Source organism: Oncorhynchus keta, chromosome 24 (genome assembly GCF_023373465.1).
Source record: "Oncorhynchus keta strain PuntledgeMale-10-30-2019 chromosome 24, Oket_V2, whole genome shotgun sequence".
Classification (NCBI taxonomy): domain Eukaryota; kingdom Metazoa; phylum Chordata; class Actinopteri; order Salmoniformes; family Salmonidae; genus Oncorhynchus; species Oncorhynchus keta.
Window position 1 is genome coordinate 34101981 of NC_068444.1, and position 21639 is coordinate 34123619.

Below are 21639 nucleotides of genomic sequence, written 5' to 3' on the forward strand. Positions count from 1 at the left end.
AGCAGGGAGATAGCGAGGGCTAGAGAGCTAACCTTTGGGGGACGTCGCGATGGGGTGAGTCTGTTTATTCCTCTTCTTGCGGTGACATCGACAGACCGGTCGTGGGCCCGGGTAATTGTAGCCCAGGAGTATGCTACAGGAGCTCTAGTACGCTGGGTGAGCTGGAGACACAGCGTTTCAGAAAGCTTGCGGGCCTTGGCCAGCAGATGGATCTTTGGCGATGTCGCAACGAAAAGCCTGTTGAAACCACCTCGGACGATTATGTCGGCGGACCAGTCGTGATGGATCGGCGGGGCTCCGTGTCGGCAGTAAAGGGTCCAGGCCAATTGGCAAAAGAGGTATTGTTGGGCCTCTTCGGCTAGTCGGGAGATGGGCTTAGCTCAAGGCTAACTGTAGCTTGTTTTGGGACAGAGACCTTAGCCAGGAGTAGCCACTCGGATTGCAGCTAGCTAGTTGCGATGATCCGGTGTAAAGGTACAGAGCTTGCGGTAGGAATCCGGAGATGTGGTAGAGAAAGAGCAGTCTGATATGCTCTGGGTTGATGTCGCTGGTGTCCTAGTTAGCTTAGAAGACCGCTAGCAATGGCTAACTGAGTACGAGCTAGTAGCTAGTTAGCTGGCTAGCTTCTGATGGTGGTTCCGGTTCTAGAGTAAAGTATAGAAAAAGCAGATCCGTACCACATTGGGTGATGCGGGTTGCAGGAGAGTATATTCAGCTCTAGTTTGAAAGTGAGATTAAAATATATACGAAATATATACAGAAAAAAAAACGAAGAAAACTATATTTACACTAGACAGGACGGGACAAGACAAAACACACGTCCGACTGCTACGCCATCTTGGAAAAAGAAAGCAAAATCTACAATGGAATGGTTAAAAAATAAACATATCCAGGTGTTAGAATGGCCAAGTCAAAGTCCAGACCTGAATCCAATCGAGAATCTGTGGAAAGAACTGAAAACTGCTGTTCACAAATGCTCTCCATCCAAACTCACTGAGCTCGAGCTGTTTTGCAAGGACTGATAGAGACATACCCCAAGCGACTTACAGCTGTAATCGCAGCAAAAGGTGGCGCTACAAAGTATTAACTTAAAGGGGCTGAATAATTTTGCATGCCCAATTTTTCAGTTTTTGATTTGTTAAAAAAGTTTGAAATATCCAATAAATGTCGTTCCACTTCATGATTGTGTCCCACTTGTTGTTGATTCTTCACAAACAAATACAGTTTTATATCTTTATGTTTGAAACCTGAAATGTGGCAAAAGGTTGCAAAGTTCAAGGGGGCCGAATACTTTCGCAAGGCACTGTATATTTTAGGAATTGTAATTATGAGATTTCTGTGGTTTGAATTTGGCGCCTAAATTGTCATTTCGATCCCGATATCGGGATTGCAGCCATAACAGGTTAACTGAGGAATGTTAATTCACCTGTTTGCATACGTGTTTCATTTTAAAACATTTATCTTAAAAAGGAGTTGTTTAATCTAACTGCTTAATTATTTATCTGTATATGGAATTGTGTATATATATATATTTTTTAAATCTTTACAGGAAAATGCCACAGGCGCTATCTGATGTGTGGAGACATTTCACTGCAGCTAATGTAGAAAAAAAGCGGTGTACATAATGTGCCAAATCATATGTGAAGAATGCAACAAAGATGCAGAATCATCTGGTCAAGTGCATAAAGTTCCCTCAGCGCTCACAACAAGCAACCTCTGACCAAAGTCCCTCTACGTCTATTTGAGGTGAAAATGATTAATCAAACACCGTATCGAAAGCAACAGCTCATGGTCCTTCTTGAATCAGAAGTTTTTTTTTTGTCTCAATGGAGGAACGTAGTCAGATAAATGCTTGATGAATGTCTTGCTTGAGCTGTGTATGCAACTGGTTCAACTCTGATGCTCACAGGCAATGTGTATTGGAAGATATTTCTGAATGTTCTTCACCCAGCATACACCCCTCCAACCAGACATGCTTTATCTACTAATTTGCTGGATGCAGATTTCAACAGAGTTCAAGTGAAGGTCAAGCAAATCATAGAGAAAGCAAACTGTACTGCAATCATCTCTGATGGGTGGGCGAATGTTTGTGGGCAATAAATAATTAACCACATCATCTCCACCCCTCAACTAGTATTCTACAAGAGCACGGACACAAGGGACAACAGACACACCAGTCTCTACATTGGAGATGAGCTGAAGGCAGTCATCAATGACTACAGAAGGAATTTGCACTGGTGACAGACAATGCATGCGAACATGAAGACTGCTTGGTCTAAAGTTGAGGAGTCCTAACCTCACATCACACCCATTGGCTGTGCTGCTCATGCATTGAATCTGCTCCTCAGGGACATCATGGCACTGAAAACAATGGATACCCTCTACAAGAGAGCCAAGGAAATTGTTAGGTATGTAAAGGGTCATCAAGTTATAGCAGCAATCTACCTCACCAAGCACCAAGTGAGAAGAATAAGAGCAACACATGATGCTGCCCAGCAACACCCATTGGGGTGGTGTTGTCATCATGTTTGACTGTCTCCTGGAGGGGAAGGAGTCTCTCCAAGAAATGGCCATATTACAGTCTTCCGATGTGGACAGCCCCATCAATAGGATCCTCCTGGATGATGTATTTTGGGAGAGAGTGGTAAGCAGCCTGAAACTCCTGAAACCTTCGCAGTAGCCATTGCATGGATTGAGGGAGACAATGCAATGCCATCCTGTCTAATGTTCAGACTGCTTGCAGATGTAAGAGAATAAATCCGTACTTCCCTGCCCATGTCACTGTTGCTCCAAGCAGAGGAAACTGCAGTTCTGAAACACATCAACAAGTGTGAAGACTTATGCCTGATGCCCATATGTGCTGCAGCGTACATGTTGGATCCCAAGTATGCTGGCAAGAGCATCCTGTCTGGTGCAGAGATCAACAAGGCCTATGGTGTCATCACTACCGTGTCACGCCACCTTGGCCTGGATGAGGTCAAGGTTCTTGGCAGTTTGGTTAAGTACACTTCCAAGCAAGGGCTTTGGGATGGAGATGCAATATGGCAGTCATGCCAACATATCTCATCAGCCACCTGGTGGAAGGGACTTTGTGGATCTAAGGCTGTTTTCCCTGCTGCCTCCATCATCCTCCAAATCCCACCAACATAGCCGCCTTAGAGCACAACTGGTCCTTGTTTGGGAACACACACATCAAAGCACATAACAGGCTGACCAATACAAGGGTAGAAAAATTGGTGGCCATCCGGGCAAATTTGAGGCTTTGTGAGCCTGACAACGAGCCATCCTCAACAAGGTTGGAAAGTGACAGTGAAGAGGAGTTCTCAGAGTCTGATGTTCAAAAGGTGGACATTGAGGGGGTCCAGGGAGAAGACATGGAAGCCTGAGAGGAAGACAACCAAAGCGTTAGTTTCTAGACAATCATTTTACAGATGTATGTTGAAAACGTTTCTTTTGTTGTTTAGTGAAATCATCCCATGTAAAGAGTCAACTAATTTAATTAAAGTTAAATTCATAACTAAATCGTTTTATTGGAAGGATTAAATCATTTGCAATCCTGTCTACTTATGATAAGGTAAAAGGTTTATGCTTCTGTCTCCACATGATATCGTAAATATATCCAATGCAAAAAACAAAAAACATTTGCATATATTTCCGTTAATTCCTATATATTCCCATTAATTCCCATATATTCCATATTTCCACCTCTGGATATTTCCCAAAATGTGCAACCCTAGTCGCCGCCGAAAGAGCCCTTTTCTGAACTGCAAAGAACCATGGAAGGGCTACATTTTTTTATTTGAGTCATTGTAGTTCCACATAGAAATATCCCCCTTACCAAAGAACCTTTGAGGAACCCTCTTTTCTAAGTGTGTAGAGTCTAACAGGCAGACACGACTTACACGCTAAACTGCTCCCTATTCACACAATACCCTGCCATAAAGGGTTCTGGTAAGAACTCTTAAAAGATAAAAGGGTCCTTGTGAGAACCATTTACAGGGGGTTCTAACTAGCACCAAAAAGGGTTCCACAATGGGGACAAACTGAAGAATCCACATTTTTTTCTAATTACTGTGGAATGAATATCACTGAATTGTGAAAATATTGGGAAAAAAAGTTGCAATTGAAGACATGTATCAAATTGTTTTTTACAGAAACGTCCAAAGTCATCCAGTCCGTTTGGATATTGGCTATAGGTTACAATTAGACTGGGGAAATGCTCATGTTAAATCTTGTCTAGTTGACTCAATTATTAGCACTGATCAGAACGTTTTAGAGTTGCGACCAACTGCTGTTGCGACCAACTGGTCCCTGGGTATTATAAACATACCTTATGGATTGCTATTATTTTCTATTGGTATAATGATGAAGATACTCTCAATGTAAGACCCGACACCTGCTTGCTAATAATGTGGTGACAGCGGTTCCACACGTTTCCTTGACACAAGTTGTGTGGGAAAAATATTATATTAAAATGTTATTCTGTTATATTCCATTATATTCTTACTATAAAATACAGTGAGGCAAAAAAGTATTTAGTCAAAATGGGCCAAAATACCAGCAACAGTGTGTGAAAACCTTGTGAAGACCAACAACGACCCATCTTCAATGCTCTTACTGAGGGAGGGAGGTTGTTGGCCAAGATCTTGCGATGCATGGCCCCATCCATCCTCCTCTCAATACGGTGCAGTCGTCCTGTCCCCTTTGCAGAAAAGCATTCCCAAAGAATGATGTTTCCACCTCCATGCTTCACAGTTGGGATGGTGTTCTTGGGGTTGTACTCATCCTTCTTCTTCCTTCAAACACGGTGAGTGGAGTTTAGACCAAAAGCTATATTTTTGTCTCATCAGACCACATGACTTTCTCCCATTCCTCCTCCAGATCATCCAGATGGTCATTGGCAAACTTCAGACGGGCCTGGACATGCGCTGGCTTGAGCAGGGGGACCTTGCGTATGCTGCAGTATTTTAATCCATGACGGCGTAGTGTGTTACTAATGGTTTTCTTTGAGACTGTGGTCTCAGCTCTCTTCAGGTCATTGACCAGGTCCTGCTGTGTAGTTCTGGGCTGATCCCTCACCTTCTTCATGATCATTGATGTCCCACGAGGTGAGATCTTGCATGGAGCCCCAGACCGAGGGTGATTGACCATCATCTTGAACTTCTTCCATTTTATAATAATTGCGCCAATAGTTGTTGCCTTCTTACATCCCAGCCTGCTTTCCTGCTTTCCTATTGTCCTGTTTTGTAAGTAGGAAAACCTGCAAAATCTCTCTCTCTCTCTCTCTCTCTCTCTCTCTCTCTCTCTCTCTCTCTCTCTCTCTCTCTCTCTCTCTCTCTCTCTCTCTCTCTCTCTCTCTCTCTCTCTCTCTCTCTCTCTCTCTCTCTCTCTCTCTCTCTCTCTCTCTCTCTCTCTCCTCTCTCTCTCTCTCTCTCTCTCTCTCTCTCTCTCTCTCTCTCTCTCTCTCTCTCTCTCTCTCTCTCTCTCTCTCTCTCTCTCTCTCTCTCTCTCTCTCTCTCTCTCTCTCTCTCTCTCAAGGGGAATCTCCAGAGGCTACTTAGAGCTGGGAACCCTACACTGCCAGGGAGAGGAGAGCCTCACCCAAGGGGGAGGCAATAATGAGAACTATGGACCAGAACATGGGAGGAGACCAGGGGGAGTAGAATCACTCTCCAATTGGGCAAGGGTTATCTATTTATTTTATTTTTTTTTGCCTAGGGGAGGGTTGTATGGTTTTTCCCTGGTTTACATTCACCCTTTGTATTGTTTACTATGTAATTTATTCCATCCAAGCCAAATTTCCTAATCTGCTTGCGTGCGCCTCCCTCATATCAAGTTGCACTGTTTTTCCGTGCTAACTACACCACAAGTCAATAGTCTACCAGTCTAACTTTGGATCCTGCCCTCTATCCATCATTTTCAATAGAAGCGAATAGGCCAGGTGCATCATTGCGCATGAAAGAACAGCGAAGACATGAGACATGGAGCTCAAAAGTCTACTCCATTGATCTTTTATAAGGACAATACAAGTGTCCCACCCAGACTAGCGTACAACACCACAATGCAATGAATAATTGTATCATTGTTTTCCGTGCTACAAGAGGCTATAAAATGCAGTGAAAATGTCATTTGAATAAACGGAGCAAAAGCACTGTGATTTGAACATTTCATTCCATTTGGATCAGTTGTGGGTCTACTCTCAACAGTTTATAAGGTCTAGAAAGGCACAGTAGAAGGCCATCCTGGCTGGACTTCTCATGCTGAGATGCGCTGTCTGCTGCAGATCTTCATTCTCCCAAGTCGTCCTATAATATTGTGGCCACATATGCTCCTAGCAGGCCCAGTTAATCAGGAAAACTTAACACACGCCCTGCCCTGCCTCCTCCACGATCCGAGCGGCTGGTCCTTGCATACCTAGAACCTAGCGCTTCAAAATAACCGTAATATTTATAATTTAACTTTTAAAACAGATGACCTTTTGCCTGTGGCATAAACACAACCAGTCACAATGTTATAATCTGATTAGGTTACTTCAAGTCTCTTGAAGGCTATTCGCGCACAGTCATCCAAAATATAATTCCAGTATCCAAACTGTGCAGTGGGCCATTCGAGGACTGGAAAGTGAAATATCTACAGTTGATGTCGGAAGTTTACATACACTTTATTCAACCACTTCACTAATTTCTTGTTAACAAACTATAGTTTTGGCAAGTAGGTTAGGACATCTACTTTGTGCATGACACAAGTCATTTTTCCAACAATTGTTTACAGATGATTTCACTTATAATTCACTGTATCACAATTCCAGTGGGTCAGAAGTTTACATACACTAAATTGACTGTGCCTTTAAACAGCTTGGAAAATTCCAGAAAATGATGTCTTGGCTTTAGAAGCTTCTGCTAATTTACATCATTTGAGTCAATTGGAGGTGTACCTGTGGATGTATTTCAATGCCTACCTTCAAACGCAATACCTCTTTGCTTGACATCATGGGAAAATCAAAAGAAATCAGCCAAGACCTTAGAAAAACAATTGTAGACCCCCAAGTCTGGTTCATCCATGGGAGCAATTTCAAAAATGCCTGAAGGTACCACATTCATCTGTACAAACAATAGTACACAAGTATGAACACCATGGGACCACGCAGCCATCATACCACTCAGGAAGGAGACGCGTTCAGTCTCCTAGAGATGAACGTACTTTGGTGCGAAAAGTGCATATCAATCCCAGAACAACAGAAAATGACCTTGTGAAGATGCTGGAGGAAACGGGTACAAAAGTATCTATATCCACAGTAAAACAAGTCCTATATCGACATAACCTGAAAGGCTGCTTAGCAAGGAAGAAGCAACTGCTCCAAAACCGCCATAAAAAAAGCAAGACTACGTTTTGCAACTGAACATGCGGACAAAGATCATTCTTCTTGGATAAATGTCCTCTTGGAGAACTGTTTGGTCATAATGACCATTGTTATGTTTGGAAGAAAAAGGTGGGAGGCATGCAACCCGAAGAACACCATCCCAACCGTGAAGCACGGGGGTGGCAGCATCATGTTGTGGGGGTGCTTTGCTGCAAGAGGGACTGGTGCATACAAATACAGTGGGGCAAAAACATATTTAGTCAGCCACCAATTGTGCAAATTCTCCCACTTAAAAAGATAAGAGAGGCCTGTAATTTTCATCATAGGTACACTTCAACTATGAAAGACAAAATGAGAGAACAAAATCCAGAAAATCCCATTGTAGGATTTTTAATGAATTTATTTGCAAATTATGGTGGAAAATAAGTATTTGGTCACATACAAACAAGCAAGATTTCTGGCTCTCACAGACCTGTAACTTCTTCTTTGAGGCTCCTCTGTCCTCCACTCATTACCTGTATTAATGGCACCTGTTTGAACTTGTTATCAGTATAAAAGACACCTGTCCACAACCTCAAACAGTCACACTCCAAACTCCACTATGGCCAAGACCAAAGAGCTGTCAAAGGACACCAGAAACACAATTGTAGACCTGCACCAGGCTGGGAAGACTGAATTTGCAATAGGTAAGCAGCTTGGTTTGAAGAAATCAACTGTGGGAGAAATTATTAGGAAATGGAAGACATACAAGACCACTGACAATCTCCCTCGATCTGGGGCTCCACGCAAGATCTCACCCCGTGGGGTCAAAATGATCACAACGGTGAGCAAAAATCCCAGAACTACACGGGGGGACCTAGTTTATGACTATATGCCATTAACCAGACACTTTCATACAAAGCAAGTTACAGTCATACATTTTGGATATGCAGAGAGCTGGGACCAAAGTAACAAAGCCTACCATCAGTAACACACTACGCCGCCTGCAGTGTGTAGACGTGTCCCCCTGCTTAAGCCAGTACATGTCCAGGTCCGTCTGAAGTTTGCTAGAGAGCATTTGGATGATCCAGAAGAAGATTGGGAGAATGTCACATGGTCAGATGAAACCAAAATATATTTTCTTGGGTAAAAACTCAACTTGTCGTGTTTGGAGGACAAAGAATTCTGAGTTGCATCCAAAGAACACCATACCTACTGTGAAGCATGGGAGTGGAAACATCATGCTTTGGGGCTGTTTTTCTGCAAAGGGACCAGGACGACTGATCCGTGTAAAGGAAAGAATGAATGGGGGCAGGTATCGTGAGATTTTGAGTGAAAACCTCCTTCCATCAGCAAGGGCATTGAAGATGAAACGTGGCTGGGTCTTTCAGCATGACAATGATCCCAAACACACCGCCCGGGCAACGAAGGAGTGGCTTCGTAAGAAGCATTTCAAGGTCCTGGAGTGGCCTAGCCAGTCTCCAGATCTCAACCCCATAGAAAATCTTTGGAGGGAGTTGAAAGTCCGTGTTGCCCAGCAACAGCCCCAAAACATCACTGCTCTAGAGGGGATCTGCATGGAGGAATGAGCCAAAATACCAGCAACAGTGTGTGAAAACCTTGTGAAGACTTACAGAAAACGTTTGACGTCTGTCATTGCCAACAAAGGGTGTATAACAAAGTATTGAGATACACTTTTGTTATTGACTAAATACTTATTTTCCACCATAATTTGCAAATCAATTCATTAAAAATCCTACAATGTGATTTTCTGGATTTTTTTTCTCATTTTGTCTGTCATAGTTGAAGTGTACCTATGATGAAAATTACAGGCCTCTCTCATATTTTTAAGTGGGAGAACTTGCACAATTGGTGGCTGACTAAATACTTTTTTGCCCCACTGTAGATGGCATCATGAGGCAGGAAAATGATGTGGATATATTGAAGCAACATCTCAAGACATCAGTCAGGAAGTTAAAGCTTAGTCGCAAATAGGTCTTCCAAATGGACAATGACCCCAAGCATGGTTCCAAAGTTGTGGAAAAATGGATTTAGGACAACAAAGTCAAAGTATTGGAGTGGCCATCACAAAGCCCTGACCTCAAACCTATAGAAAATGTTTGGGCAGAACTGAAAAACAGTGTGCGAGCGAGGAGGCCCACAAACCTGACTCAGTTACACCAACTCTGTCAGGAGGAATGGGACAAAATTCACCCTATTTATTGTGGGAAGCTTGTGGTAGGCTACCCGAAATATTTGACCCAAGTTAAACAATTTAAAGGCAATGCTACCAAATACTAATTGAGTGTATATAAAGTTCTGACCCACTGGGAATGTGATGAAAGAAATAAAAGCTGAAATAAATCATTCTCTCTACTATTATTCTGAAATGTCATATTCTTAAAATAAAGTGGTGATGCTAACTGACCTAAAACAGGGAATTTTTACTAGGATTAAATGTCAGGAATTGTGAAAAACTGAGTTTAAATATATTTGGCTCAGGTGTATGTAAACTTACGACTTCAACTGTATTACAAAACAACAAAACGTGTAATGTCATTGTCAAGCCAAGCCTTCAATACTGGGTAGGCGTACAAGGTAGGGAGGCATGTAGGCTTATTTTCTGTTTGTGAGATTAACATTGTTTATTTGATTGTGGTGCTGAAAACGCAATCCATGATGCTTTGCTTATTGGGTTATGTGGGGCATTGGCACAGAAACCTGTCGGTGGAAACGTCATTTCATATATTTGATATGATTATTTAAAAAAAAATGTTATATCTGATTTCATTGTCTGCAGCCAGCTCTGATCAATGTGTAATGAAACAGGCAGGGAGAGTTAGCTTGTCAGCAAACCCTCATCCTTCTGGCCCGTATAGACATTTACCTTTCAGTCATTTAGACAGTCTTTTCCAGAGCAACTTACAGTAGTGAGAGCATACATTATCACAGTGGTCCTACATGGGAATCGCACCCACTATCCTGGCGTTGCAAACGCAATGCTCTACCAACTCAGCCACCTGCACGACAATTGAGCCCGTGCGTGGCATCGACTGTGCCACAAAAGAATGGCAAAATCGATATTCACGTTTATTTGTGGTCATAAACATGATTTTAAGTTAATTCTATGAGGCGGGAAGGTGTGCAATTCTTTTTACAGTACAGAGAAAGGATCATGTGAAAATATGTTTTACATTGGGGAGGGGATTTTTTTTATGACACCTCGAGTTAGACCAACGAATGAAATCTAACTACAGTCTGTTCAGTTTTCCCCTATATTAGTTTAGCAGTGGTGCATCGCCACGTGCAATTTTATTGCATTTTTTTTTACCGGGGATGCGCTTTTAAGATCAGAGTTATACCTTACAACATCAGATTGTCCAAGAAACATCCAAGGTAACGAGCTAGCTAGGTTGTAATTCAAGAAGTGTAGCAAACCCTATTCAGAGATGCATGCCTCTGGCAGACAACCAACCGCGCTGCTAAAAAAAATCCTAGGGGAAACACTGCTGTTTGAACGCATCCTCAATATATCTACTTGCCTAATATATTCACGCTCCCAGTCTATAAAAAAATGAGTAAACCAATATAACCCTCTTGCTAAAAGGTGCTAGAACAAAGTTCTCATTTGACCAAGTTAAATGTATTGTATTTTTTCTTATACTGCAGTGAAAAACCACAAACTTTTGCACCCAGGTATACCACGTTTTGAAATGGAGCTTTTTAGACTTTCCAGAGAAAAGTGACCCTAGAATCATTAGGAGCGGTGAAGTTTACTGTGACACCCTGCTACATGTGAGGCCTTGGCAGCACCCAAACACTTGATTGATGAGAAAATGGCGCTGAATTTAATGCCTCTCCAAGTGGGCCAGAAACAGACTCACTTCGCGTGCTTCTGTGCATGGCGTCAGCATGGGAGAAAAATATGGCAGCAAATTGAAAGTGGAAGAAAAAAAATGGGTGTACCTTGAACTTTCCCCAAATTCATTTTGTAAATACAATTTGCAGGATGCTTGCACTGCAGAAAGAAATAGGTTCCCAGTTATGAAAAAAATGTATTAAAGAAACAAGAGCGGGGACTTTCTCCATGACAGATGTTAAGTGGAGCAAGGCTGATTTTCCCTTTAGGCTCCACCTGGTCCTGTCCCAGATGTCTCCGGATGTACCTGTCTGTATAACCTGAGGATACAGCTTTATTTACCCTGTCAACCTCTCTGAATCAAACACCCAAACACCACTAGCTCTCTCTGCTCTGCTGAGCCAAATGCTATTTACCCATTCAGCGGAGATGTTCATTGTATTTCCAGTGATGTGGGCAAATGTAGTTTTTTTTTTTATATAAGCTCGTATTTTACCTTTCATGACTAGGCAGAGAGCAGTGTGTTGTCTGGAGTTCAGATGTAAAGTTACTGATGGTAAAGTCACTTGGTTTGAACCCAAGTTATCTGCGTGAGACAAGACTGGGTTAGCATGTTGAGCTAAAGCCTAGGCATTAACTTGGGGAGCAAATACAATTATTTAGGTCTCAGGACATTGGAAGAGACAGAGAAAGAGAGAGAGAGACAGAGAGTGAGAGATAGACAGAGAGAAAATTAGACAGAGAAAGAGCCAGACATAACCAGACAGAGAGAAGGAGACAACACAGACAACCAGGGTGCTGATGGGAAAAATAATCCTGCAGTTGTATGAGGATGTGGAATGAGGAAGTACCCCCCAGCGGGCGGAACTTTGGGAGAGAATAAATGCCAGCGTTCCAAACAGACCCGGACCAGTATTAATCTCCTTGATAGCCTTGGAGCCCAGCACGCATTAGAGGAAATAGCGTGCTAAGCCACAGAGCCATTCAATCTTCCCCTTGCCGGTCCCTCTGAGCTGCCTGCTACAAAGCCAAGACGACCAAGGCCCAGTGCAATAAGGAGTGATGGAGTGGGGCCCTAGCTACACAGCAAAAAAAAAACATCCACTGAACACGTTTACATCTTAATCAGATCACACAATATAGCAGGTGTTGAAACAGGAAGGGGGAGCTAGAGGGGGACGCGATTAACTGTGACACATGAAGGGAGAGGGGGTTGGAAAAAGAGGGAGGGGGAGAGACAGTGAAAGAGAGAGAAGCAGAGAGAGCGAGGTAGAGAGAGGGGAGAGACATAGGGCATTTTTCGTTATCACTGCTTTAGAGGCTGCTTATCGATGTTTAAAAAGGCTCTAGATCAGATTTCCAGGCTTTAATTCGAGCAGCATTGATTCAAGGTTGGATGCACACCATACCGGGTATTTGATGGTATTGAAATAATGGAAAATGTGTTCAAAGCCGTTGTAAAGAGGATTACAGTTTTTCTCCCTTATCAGGGGGGTTATGGCAATGCTAGGTTTACTGATTTTGCATAACTGACCAATACCCGACTGGGTATTGAACCTGGGTCATCTGCATGGCTCAAAATCGTGCTAGCCAGCGAGCTAAAGTCTAATTTTGAGCTTCCAATCTCAGGCAAGGTCTGTGTTGTTCACCGAACCACCTACAGTGCATTTGCAAAGTACGACCTAAACTCCTTGAAACACCCTACAAGGCAGGATGAGATTGATTTCCTCTTTAGTTAACAGGTCGAGTTACGCTCTGCAGCCATGGGTCTCTGCTCAGAGTAAAATTGAAATCTCATGTTTTTCTAATATTCTCCAGACAAAGTCGTCCATCTTTTAATCTGTTCTGAAGTGCAGTAGGGGCAGTATCAGCCAAGCTCCAACAACACACTGCACTCTCAAGGTTTTACTAGAAGTATGACAGATGAAGAGTCCTGCAGTACTGTACTTTACACACATATGCCACTAGGAGAAGCATGCAGGAGGAGGGGAGAGGAGAGGAGAAAAGAGAAGATGAGAAAAGAGGAGCAAACAACACAGATGAGTACAGAACAGAACAGATGAGAAGAGAACAGAACAGATGAAAACAGAACAGATGAGAACTGATAACAGATGCAAATAGATGAGAACAGATGAGAACACATGAGAAAAGAACAGATGAGAAAAGAACAAAACAGAATCGATGAGAACAGAACAGTGGAGAACAGAATCGATGAGTACAGAATCGATGAGAACAGAACAGATGAGAACAGAACAGATGAGAAGATAACAGAACAAAACAAAACAGTTAACTATTTGCTATACAATTCGAAAAGCACAGGAGGGATGTGTGTCCTCTATGAGGAAAGACTACAGTAGTCCTGTCAGGGATATCTCTATGCTATGTGTGAGTCAGCCTGATGCTTGTTAGCCTCAGGGGTGTAAAGAGGAGTCAGAGTTCAAGAGATGTCATAAAGAGGGATCAGAGGTCAAAGAGAGTGGTGAGATGTCATGAGAGAGGGTCAGAGAGAGTCAGCGCTAATGGACCAAAGCCTCAGCCACACACACACACACACACACACACACACACACACACACACACACACACACACACACACACACACACACACACACACACACACACACACACACACACACACACACACACACACACACACACACACACACACACACACACACACACACACACACACACACACACACACACACAAAATCACTGAATGTGACACTCATGCCAGTATGCCAGTACGCTCTGTGTGTGTCCCAGTGCACACATGGGAGTGTGTGGGAGTGTGTGTGTACGTGTGTGTTTGCATGTATGTCACTGCCTTCACCATAGCTGCCTGACCCCACCACTACCATAGCTGCCTGACCCCACCACTACCATAGCTGCCTAACCCCACCTACACCATAGCTGCCTGACCCCACCACTACCATAGCTGCCTGACCAACACTACCATAGCTGCCTAACCCCACCACCACCATAGCTGCCTGACCCCACCACCACCATAGCTGCCTGACCCCACCACGAACATAGCTGCCTGACCCCACCACTACCATAGCTGCCTGACTCCACCACTACCATAGCTGCCTGACCCCACCACTACCATAGCTGCCTGACCCTACCACTACCATAGCTGCCTGACCCCACCACTACCATAGCTGCATGACCCCACCACTACCATAGCTGTCTGACCCTACCACTACCATAGCTGCCTGACCCCACCACTACCATAGCTGCATGACCCCACCACTACCATAGCTGCATGACCCCACCACTACCATAGCTGTCTGACCCTACCACTACCATAGCTGCCTGACCCCACCACTACCATAGCTGCCTGACCCTACCACTACCATAGCTGCCTGACCCCACCACTACCATAGCTGTCTGACCCTACCACTACCATAGCTGCCTGACCCCACCACTACCATAGCTGCCTGACCCCACCACTACCATAGCTGCCTGACCCCACCACTACCATAGCTGCCTGACCCTACCACTACCATAGCTGCCTGACCCCACCACTACCATAGCTGCATGACCCCACCACTACCATAGCTGTCTGACCCTACCACTACCATAGCTGCCTGACCCCACCACTACCATAGCTGCATGACCCCACCACTACCATAGCTGCATGACCCCACCACTACCATAGCTGTCTGACCCTACCACTACCATAGCTGCCTGACCCCACCACTACCATAGCTGTCTGACCCTACCACTACCATAGCTGCCTGACCCTACCACTACCATAGCTGTCTGACCCTACCACTACCATAGCTGCCTGACCCCACCACTACCATAGCTGCATGACGCCACCACTACCATAGCTGTCTGACCCTACCACTACCATAGCTGCCTGACCCCACCACTACCATAGCTGCATGACCCCACCACTACCATAGCTGCCTGACCCTACCACTGCCATAGCTGCCTGACCCTACCACTATCATAGCTGCCTGACCCTACCACTACCATAGCTGCCTGACCCTACCACTATCATAGCTGCCTGACCCCACCACTACCATAGCTGCCTGACCCTACCACTGCCATAGCTGCCTGACCCCACCACTATCATAGCTGCCTGACCCTACCACTGCCATAGCTGCCTGACCCTACCACTGCCATAGCTGCCTGACCCTACCACCACCATAGCTGCCTGACCCCACCACTACCATAGCTGCATGACGCCACCACCACCATAGCTGCCTGACCCTACCACTGCCATAGCTGCCTGACCCTACCACCACCATAGCTGCCTGACCCCACCACTATCATAGCTGCCTGACCCTACCACTGCCATAGCTGCCTGACCCTACCACTGCCATAGCTGCCTGACCCTACCACCACCATAGCTGCCTGACCCCACCACTACCATAGCTGCATGACGCCACCACTACCATAGCTGCCTAAACCCACCACCATAGCTGCCTGACCCCACCACTACCATAGCTGCCTGACCCCACCACCACCATAGCTGCCTGACCCCAACACTACCATAGCTGCCTAAACCCACCACCATAGCTGTCTGACCCTACCACTACCATAGCTGCCTGACCCCACCACTACCATAGCTGCCTGACCCCAACACTACCATAGCTGCCTGACTCCACCACCACCATAGCTGCCTGACTCCACCACCACCATAGCTGCCTGACTCCACCACCACCATAGCTGCCTGACCCCACCACCACCATAGCTGCCTGACCCCACCACTACCATAGCTGCCTAACCCCACCACCATAGCTGCCTGACCCCACCACTACCATAGCTGCCTGACCCCACCACTACCATAGCTGCCTGACCCCAACACTACCATAACTGCATGACCCCACCACTACCATAGCTGCCTGACCCCAACAGTACCATAACTGCATGACCCCACCACTACCATAGCTGCCTGACCCCACCACTACCATAGATGCCTGACCCCAACACTACCATAGCTGCCTGACCAACACTACCATAGCTGCCTGACCCCAACACTACCATAACTGCATGACCCCACCACTACCATAGCTGCCTGACCCCACCACTACCATAGCTGCCTGACCCCAACACTACCATAGCTGCCTGACCCCAACACTACCATAGCTCCCTGACCCAACACTACCATAGCTGCCTGACCCCAACACTACCATAGCTGCCTGACCCCACCACTACCATAGCTGCCTGACCCCACCACTACCATAGCTGCATGACCCCACCACTACCATAACTGCATGACCCCACCACTACCATAGCTGCCTGACCCCAACAGTACCATAACTGCATGACCCCACCACTACCATAGCTGCCTGACCCCACCACTACCATAGATACCTGACCCCAACACTACCAATGACCATCATTATGTTTGGAGGGAAAAGGGGGAGGCTTGCAAGCCCGAAGAACATCATCCCAACCATGAAGCAAGGGGGTGGCAGCATCATGTTGTGGGGGTGCTTTGCTGCAGGAGGGACTGGTGTGGCAAAATTTGTGAAAAAATGGCTTAAGGACAACAAAGTCAAGGTATTGGAGTGGCCACCACAAAGCCCTGAACTCAATCCTATAGAAAATGTGTGGGCAGAACTGAAAAAGTGTGTACGAGAAAGGAGGCCCACAAACCTGACTCAGATACACCAGCTCTGTCAGGAGGAATGGGCCAAAATTCACCCTACTTATTGTGGGAAGCTTGTGGAAGGCTGCCTGAAAAGTTTGACCCAAGTTAAACAATTTAAAGCCAATGCTACCAAATACTAATTGAGTGTGTGTGAACTTCTGACCACTGGGAATGTGATGAAAGAAATACAAGCTGAAACAGATCTCTCTTTCTACTATTATTCTGACATTTCACATTCTTAAAATGAAGTGGGGATCCTGACTGAATCAAAACAGGGACTTTTTACTAGGATTAAATGTCAGGAATTGTGGAAAAACTGAATTGAAATGTATCTGTCACTCCCTATGGTTCTTTCCCCAGGTGTTATTGCTTCTGTTCCTGTGTTTCATGTCTGTACCCGACTCGTGTTTCTTGTTTTGTTCCATGTTCAGTTACTTATTCAATTCAATCCCTGTACTATTCTTAAAGTACATGTTGCTCGGTCTGGATTCCAATAGGAATAATATGACTCTTTGTAAACCAGTAAACCGCATGTTTTGGAATTGTTAGTTAGATTACTTGTTGGTTATCACTGCATTGTCGGAACTAGAAGCACAAGCATTTCGCTACACTCGCATAAACATCTGCTAACCATGTGTATGTGACAAATAAAATTTGATTTGATTTGATTTGATTTGATTTGAAATATGACTTGCTGATGTGGCATGAACACCAGTAGTTTCAGGCCACTCTGTTAGGGTAAACCTATGTTGTTGAATTATGGTATAGTAAAAAAAAGCAATATATTGCCATAAACAATAAAATAATCACTTGGTGAAGGCTACAGGAATGAAAGCCAATAAAAGCAAAAATCATGTCTCTGTCACTAGCGTACACAGTCATGGTTGGTACGGGTACTGCTAAAATTCACTCGAAAGGCACCCTGGGATATAAATATGCAAATGCAGTGTTGAAACAACACCCCAAAATGGGTTACGTAACACCACAGGTGTTAATTCCCTAACACTGAGAAAGTTTAAAGAATTTATCCATGGTATTTATTGACACTTTGAAAAGTGTTAGTTTAACACTGTGGGTGTTAAAATTCTCATCCCAAATTTGCTGTGTATGTTGTTTACTTTCCAGAGCTGGCTACACTTGGTGATGGGCAACAGGTACACACACTGTGGCAAGTAAGCTGAATTACTATAGCAACACACTTATTTTGATATATATATATTTTTTGTGTCATTTCTAGTTTGAGGGAAAGTAAGCATCTCTTTTGAAGCTCATGGAGTTGAGATGTTAAATACTATGTCTCTTGGCTTTGAAATATAAATGCTTATTATTCACTTCAGATGATTTGATTGCTTTTACCATAAGTCAGTGAACATGGTGGAATTGTAGCTAAATAACACACGGAGGCTTGATTTCCATTGCAGCATGAGTATCAATAACTGATTTGCTATGGCCTGTGAGCAAAGGCAGGCTGTTAAACACCAGGTCTGACACGCTCAGTGCCCCAAGCTGTCCACAGACACATTAAAGAATGAAATAAGCTTGTGTGTGTGTGAGAGAGAGAGAGAGAGAGAGAGAGAGAGAGAGAGAGAGAGAGAGAGAGAGAGAGAGAGAGAGAGAGAGAGAGAGAGAGAGAGAGAGAGAGAGAGAGAGAGAGAGATTAAATAAATAAATAGCCCAGTTTAAAGGACCCGGGTTAAAAACAGTTAAGTGGTTAGAACTCAAACAGAGAAAGGGAGAGAGAGATTAAATAGCCCATGCACAGCCAGCTTTAAGAACCCAAGTATAAAACAGTTAGAACTCAGAGACAGAGAGAGAGAAGGGGTAGACACAGACAGAGAGAGGGTGGTGAATGGTAATTAAGACTTGATTATACTCTTGTATCTTCAGCTCCTGGCTATAGTCTAGTCCCGGAGCAGCGTACTAGATCAGTGCCTTGTGCTGCACCAGGTGGCAGTAAAATGTGCTAACACTGCTCAGGTGTGGCGAGTGGACACACACACACACACGCACACACACACACACACACACACACACACACACACACACACACACACACACACACACACACACACACACACACACACACACACACACACACACACACACACACACACACACACACACCTCTACCTTCCCTCTGTGTTGGATCTAATAAGGGATAGAGAAGTAAGTGAAGCTCACTGCGTTCACACCTGACATGGTCCATCAGCGTTTCCTCCTTCTCTGCGGCAGATATTCTAATGCAAACAAATAGAACATCAGAAAATCATCAACATGTTCTCAATATAAAATCAGAGTTAATATGAATGTTTTTTGTGGCAGTGAGACCACGGTTCAGAAAACATCACGGTGTCAGCTGTAGGGCAGGACGGTAGAGGGTCGCTGTTGGGCAGTGGTGCACCGTTTCCCGTATGGGCTCATGCCGCCAGTAAGCTCCTGGTAACCCCTGGTGGAGCCGGTTCTGGCCAGTGAGCCGGTGCTAAGTCTCCAGCGGGCGGTGGGATGAAGGGAGGATGATGGCTCAGAATGAGAATAGCACAGTGGAGAGGATGGTAGGGTTTGCTTGCTCCCCTGCCCTCTCTCTCTCTCTCTCTCTGTCTCTCTGGGCAGGACTTCTCTCAGATCCTGCTCAATCTGATATGGAATGTGTGTGTGTGTGTCTGTGTGTCTGTGTGTGTGCGTTTGTATGTGTGGTCATCTGTTTCTGTGTGTGTTATGGACAGTTAAACAGAGCTCTGATAAAAGCATGCAGGCAAATGCCCTGTATTTGAATAGAACATAGGAAACATGCACCGTGCATAAACTCCCCATCCAGGTCACGATTACCTAACCCAGATGTAAAACTGACATCCAGGACTGAGCATAACTTTATAAAACCACTAGATTACTCATCATGACCAATTCACTACACTGAATTGACCATTACATTATTAGTCCAGGAAATAAGACACATGACAATTCTGAGAGCACTTCTTCCAAGGTTCCTACGTGGTCGAGTAGTAATCTTCGGATCAGCATCTAATAGCTACCTAACAGGACTAAACCATGTACCTTTAGAATGGAGAAGAGGGGTTCTCAGAACGTGATGATGAGTGCAGTGTTTCCCCACCTCGTAAAGAGCTAGCGATAACTCTCAACAAGACACAGTTAGCGGCAGAGGACATAATAACGAGTTAACAACACGGAGAGTAGTGTGGCAGAGCATGCCGAGACTTCTGCGAACCAGAACGAACACAAGATATGCAGATTTTCACAACTTTATTCATTTACTTAATCATGGGGCTACAGACGACAAGCAATCGTACATTTTTGGGGGACTTATTTTTGATAATAGTGATCAACACATTGTTCATAGAAATGGCAATGTCTTATATCATAACAGTGTGCGCTGTCTCTTTACCCAGCTTTGCATGCAGAGCCAGTTGATTCGGTGAAGGAGACATGAGGCAAAGATACTTTTTTTTTTACCAGTATCTCTGCGTGAGAGAGATGATCAAGTGAATGAACGAAGTTTTTAAAGTCTGCATATTTTGCGTTATGGTCCCAAATGAAAAGGAAACGGATTGCTTTTTATCTGTAGCCCCATGAAACCAGTCAAAACAAGCTCAACAACTCAATGCAGGCACACACTCCTATTGAAGATGCATTCACCTGTATTGTGAATAGGCCTAGGCTACATCTTGAGTTACCTAGTTTATAAATAGAGGTTTACCGTTCAAATATATTATTATCAGTATGTTACTATGTAGTTACATTGTTAAAAACAATTGAAATGGATTTTATTATTGGATAATTGATGAATTGATGCATACATGGCTTTCTCTGCAAAAAGAATACAGACTGAACTCAAAAGACGCCTAACGATTAAACAGCATTAGCTGAGTTCATCTCTCCAGATCGAGTGCCATTCTGTGACGTTGGCTAATATACCTTCTTTTCTGTTGTTGCCGGGGTACCGTTGTGGTATCATTTTGGTATTGAGCATGGTGATGGTATCGAGTATCGTGACACTGAATCTGGTGTCGAAGTCAAAATTCTGGTATCGTGACAACACTAACGGAGAGCGCGCTCGACAAGCCACGATTATGACATGAACAATATGACTGGAATAGGGATGGAAATAGCCGCACATTATTTAATGCTTCCATTTAGACCCTTTCCTGTGTTGGAAAACATTGCAAGATGGTGGAAGAACACGGGGAGTTCTTATAGAACGCTGGCAACAAGCAACAACAACAACAACAACAACAACAAAAAGCCTCTATTTACATGTTGCTCATGAGTGCATTTCACACAACTTTTTGGATTGTAATTAGATTGTATGGCTTGTTTTTTTGTCATCATAACAAATCAACTGCATTATACTTCAAAAATGTCTACTTCAACCAGTAAAATGTCTCTCTGGCTAGATTTGTGCTATAGCCTATATCAATGAGTGTTAACATTCTAGCTAACTTCTGCATCCAAAATCGTTATTTTGCAAAGATCACAACCAAATATAATATTCAAGCAAGAATCAAAACATCGTTGTGAGCGTTGTATGAGAACCCCCACATAAAGTTATCTTGTTTGGAAGTAATAATGTTGAAAGGGCGCAGATGGCAATGGCTTTCTTACTGCAGTCAAGAGTTGTGCACATCTGTACATGACGTCAGTTTGTCGTGTACTGGAAAGGGGTCTATAGTTCATTGCGACATTTTGACCAGAAGGCTATATTGGGCCTTGACTCCAACCCAGTGAGTTTGAAGTCCAAAAATACAGAACTGCTTACAGTGTGCAAACCCCACAAAACTAGCTGGTTTAACACTGCTGCAGCACAAAATAATGTGAATT

The 21639-nt window shown here is 44.2% G+C and overlaps 1 protein-coding gene across 4 annotated transcripts in view; it reads right to left on the reverse strand.

Annotated features, from left to right (window-relative positions):
• The window catches only part of LOC118357425 (carbonic anhydrase-related protein 10), a 330735-nt gene that overhangs the window by 132565 nt on the left and 176531 nt on the right, over positions 1 to 21639 (reverse strand). For 2 of the 4 annotated variants that reach the window (XM_035734506.2, XM_035734505.2), the window contains exon 5: positions 18999 to 19043. The exons of the other annotated variants lie outside the window; for them this stretch is intronic. In XM_035734506.2, coding sequence (XP_035590399.1) covers positions 18999 to 19043 — 45 coding nt within the window. The remainder of the gene's footprint in view (positions 1 to 18998; positions 19044 to 21639) is intronic. 4 annotated transcript variants of the gene reach the window in all.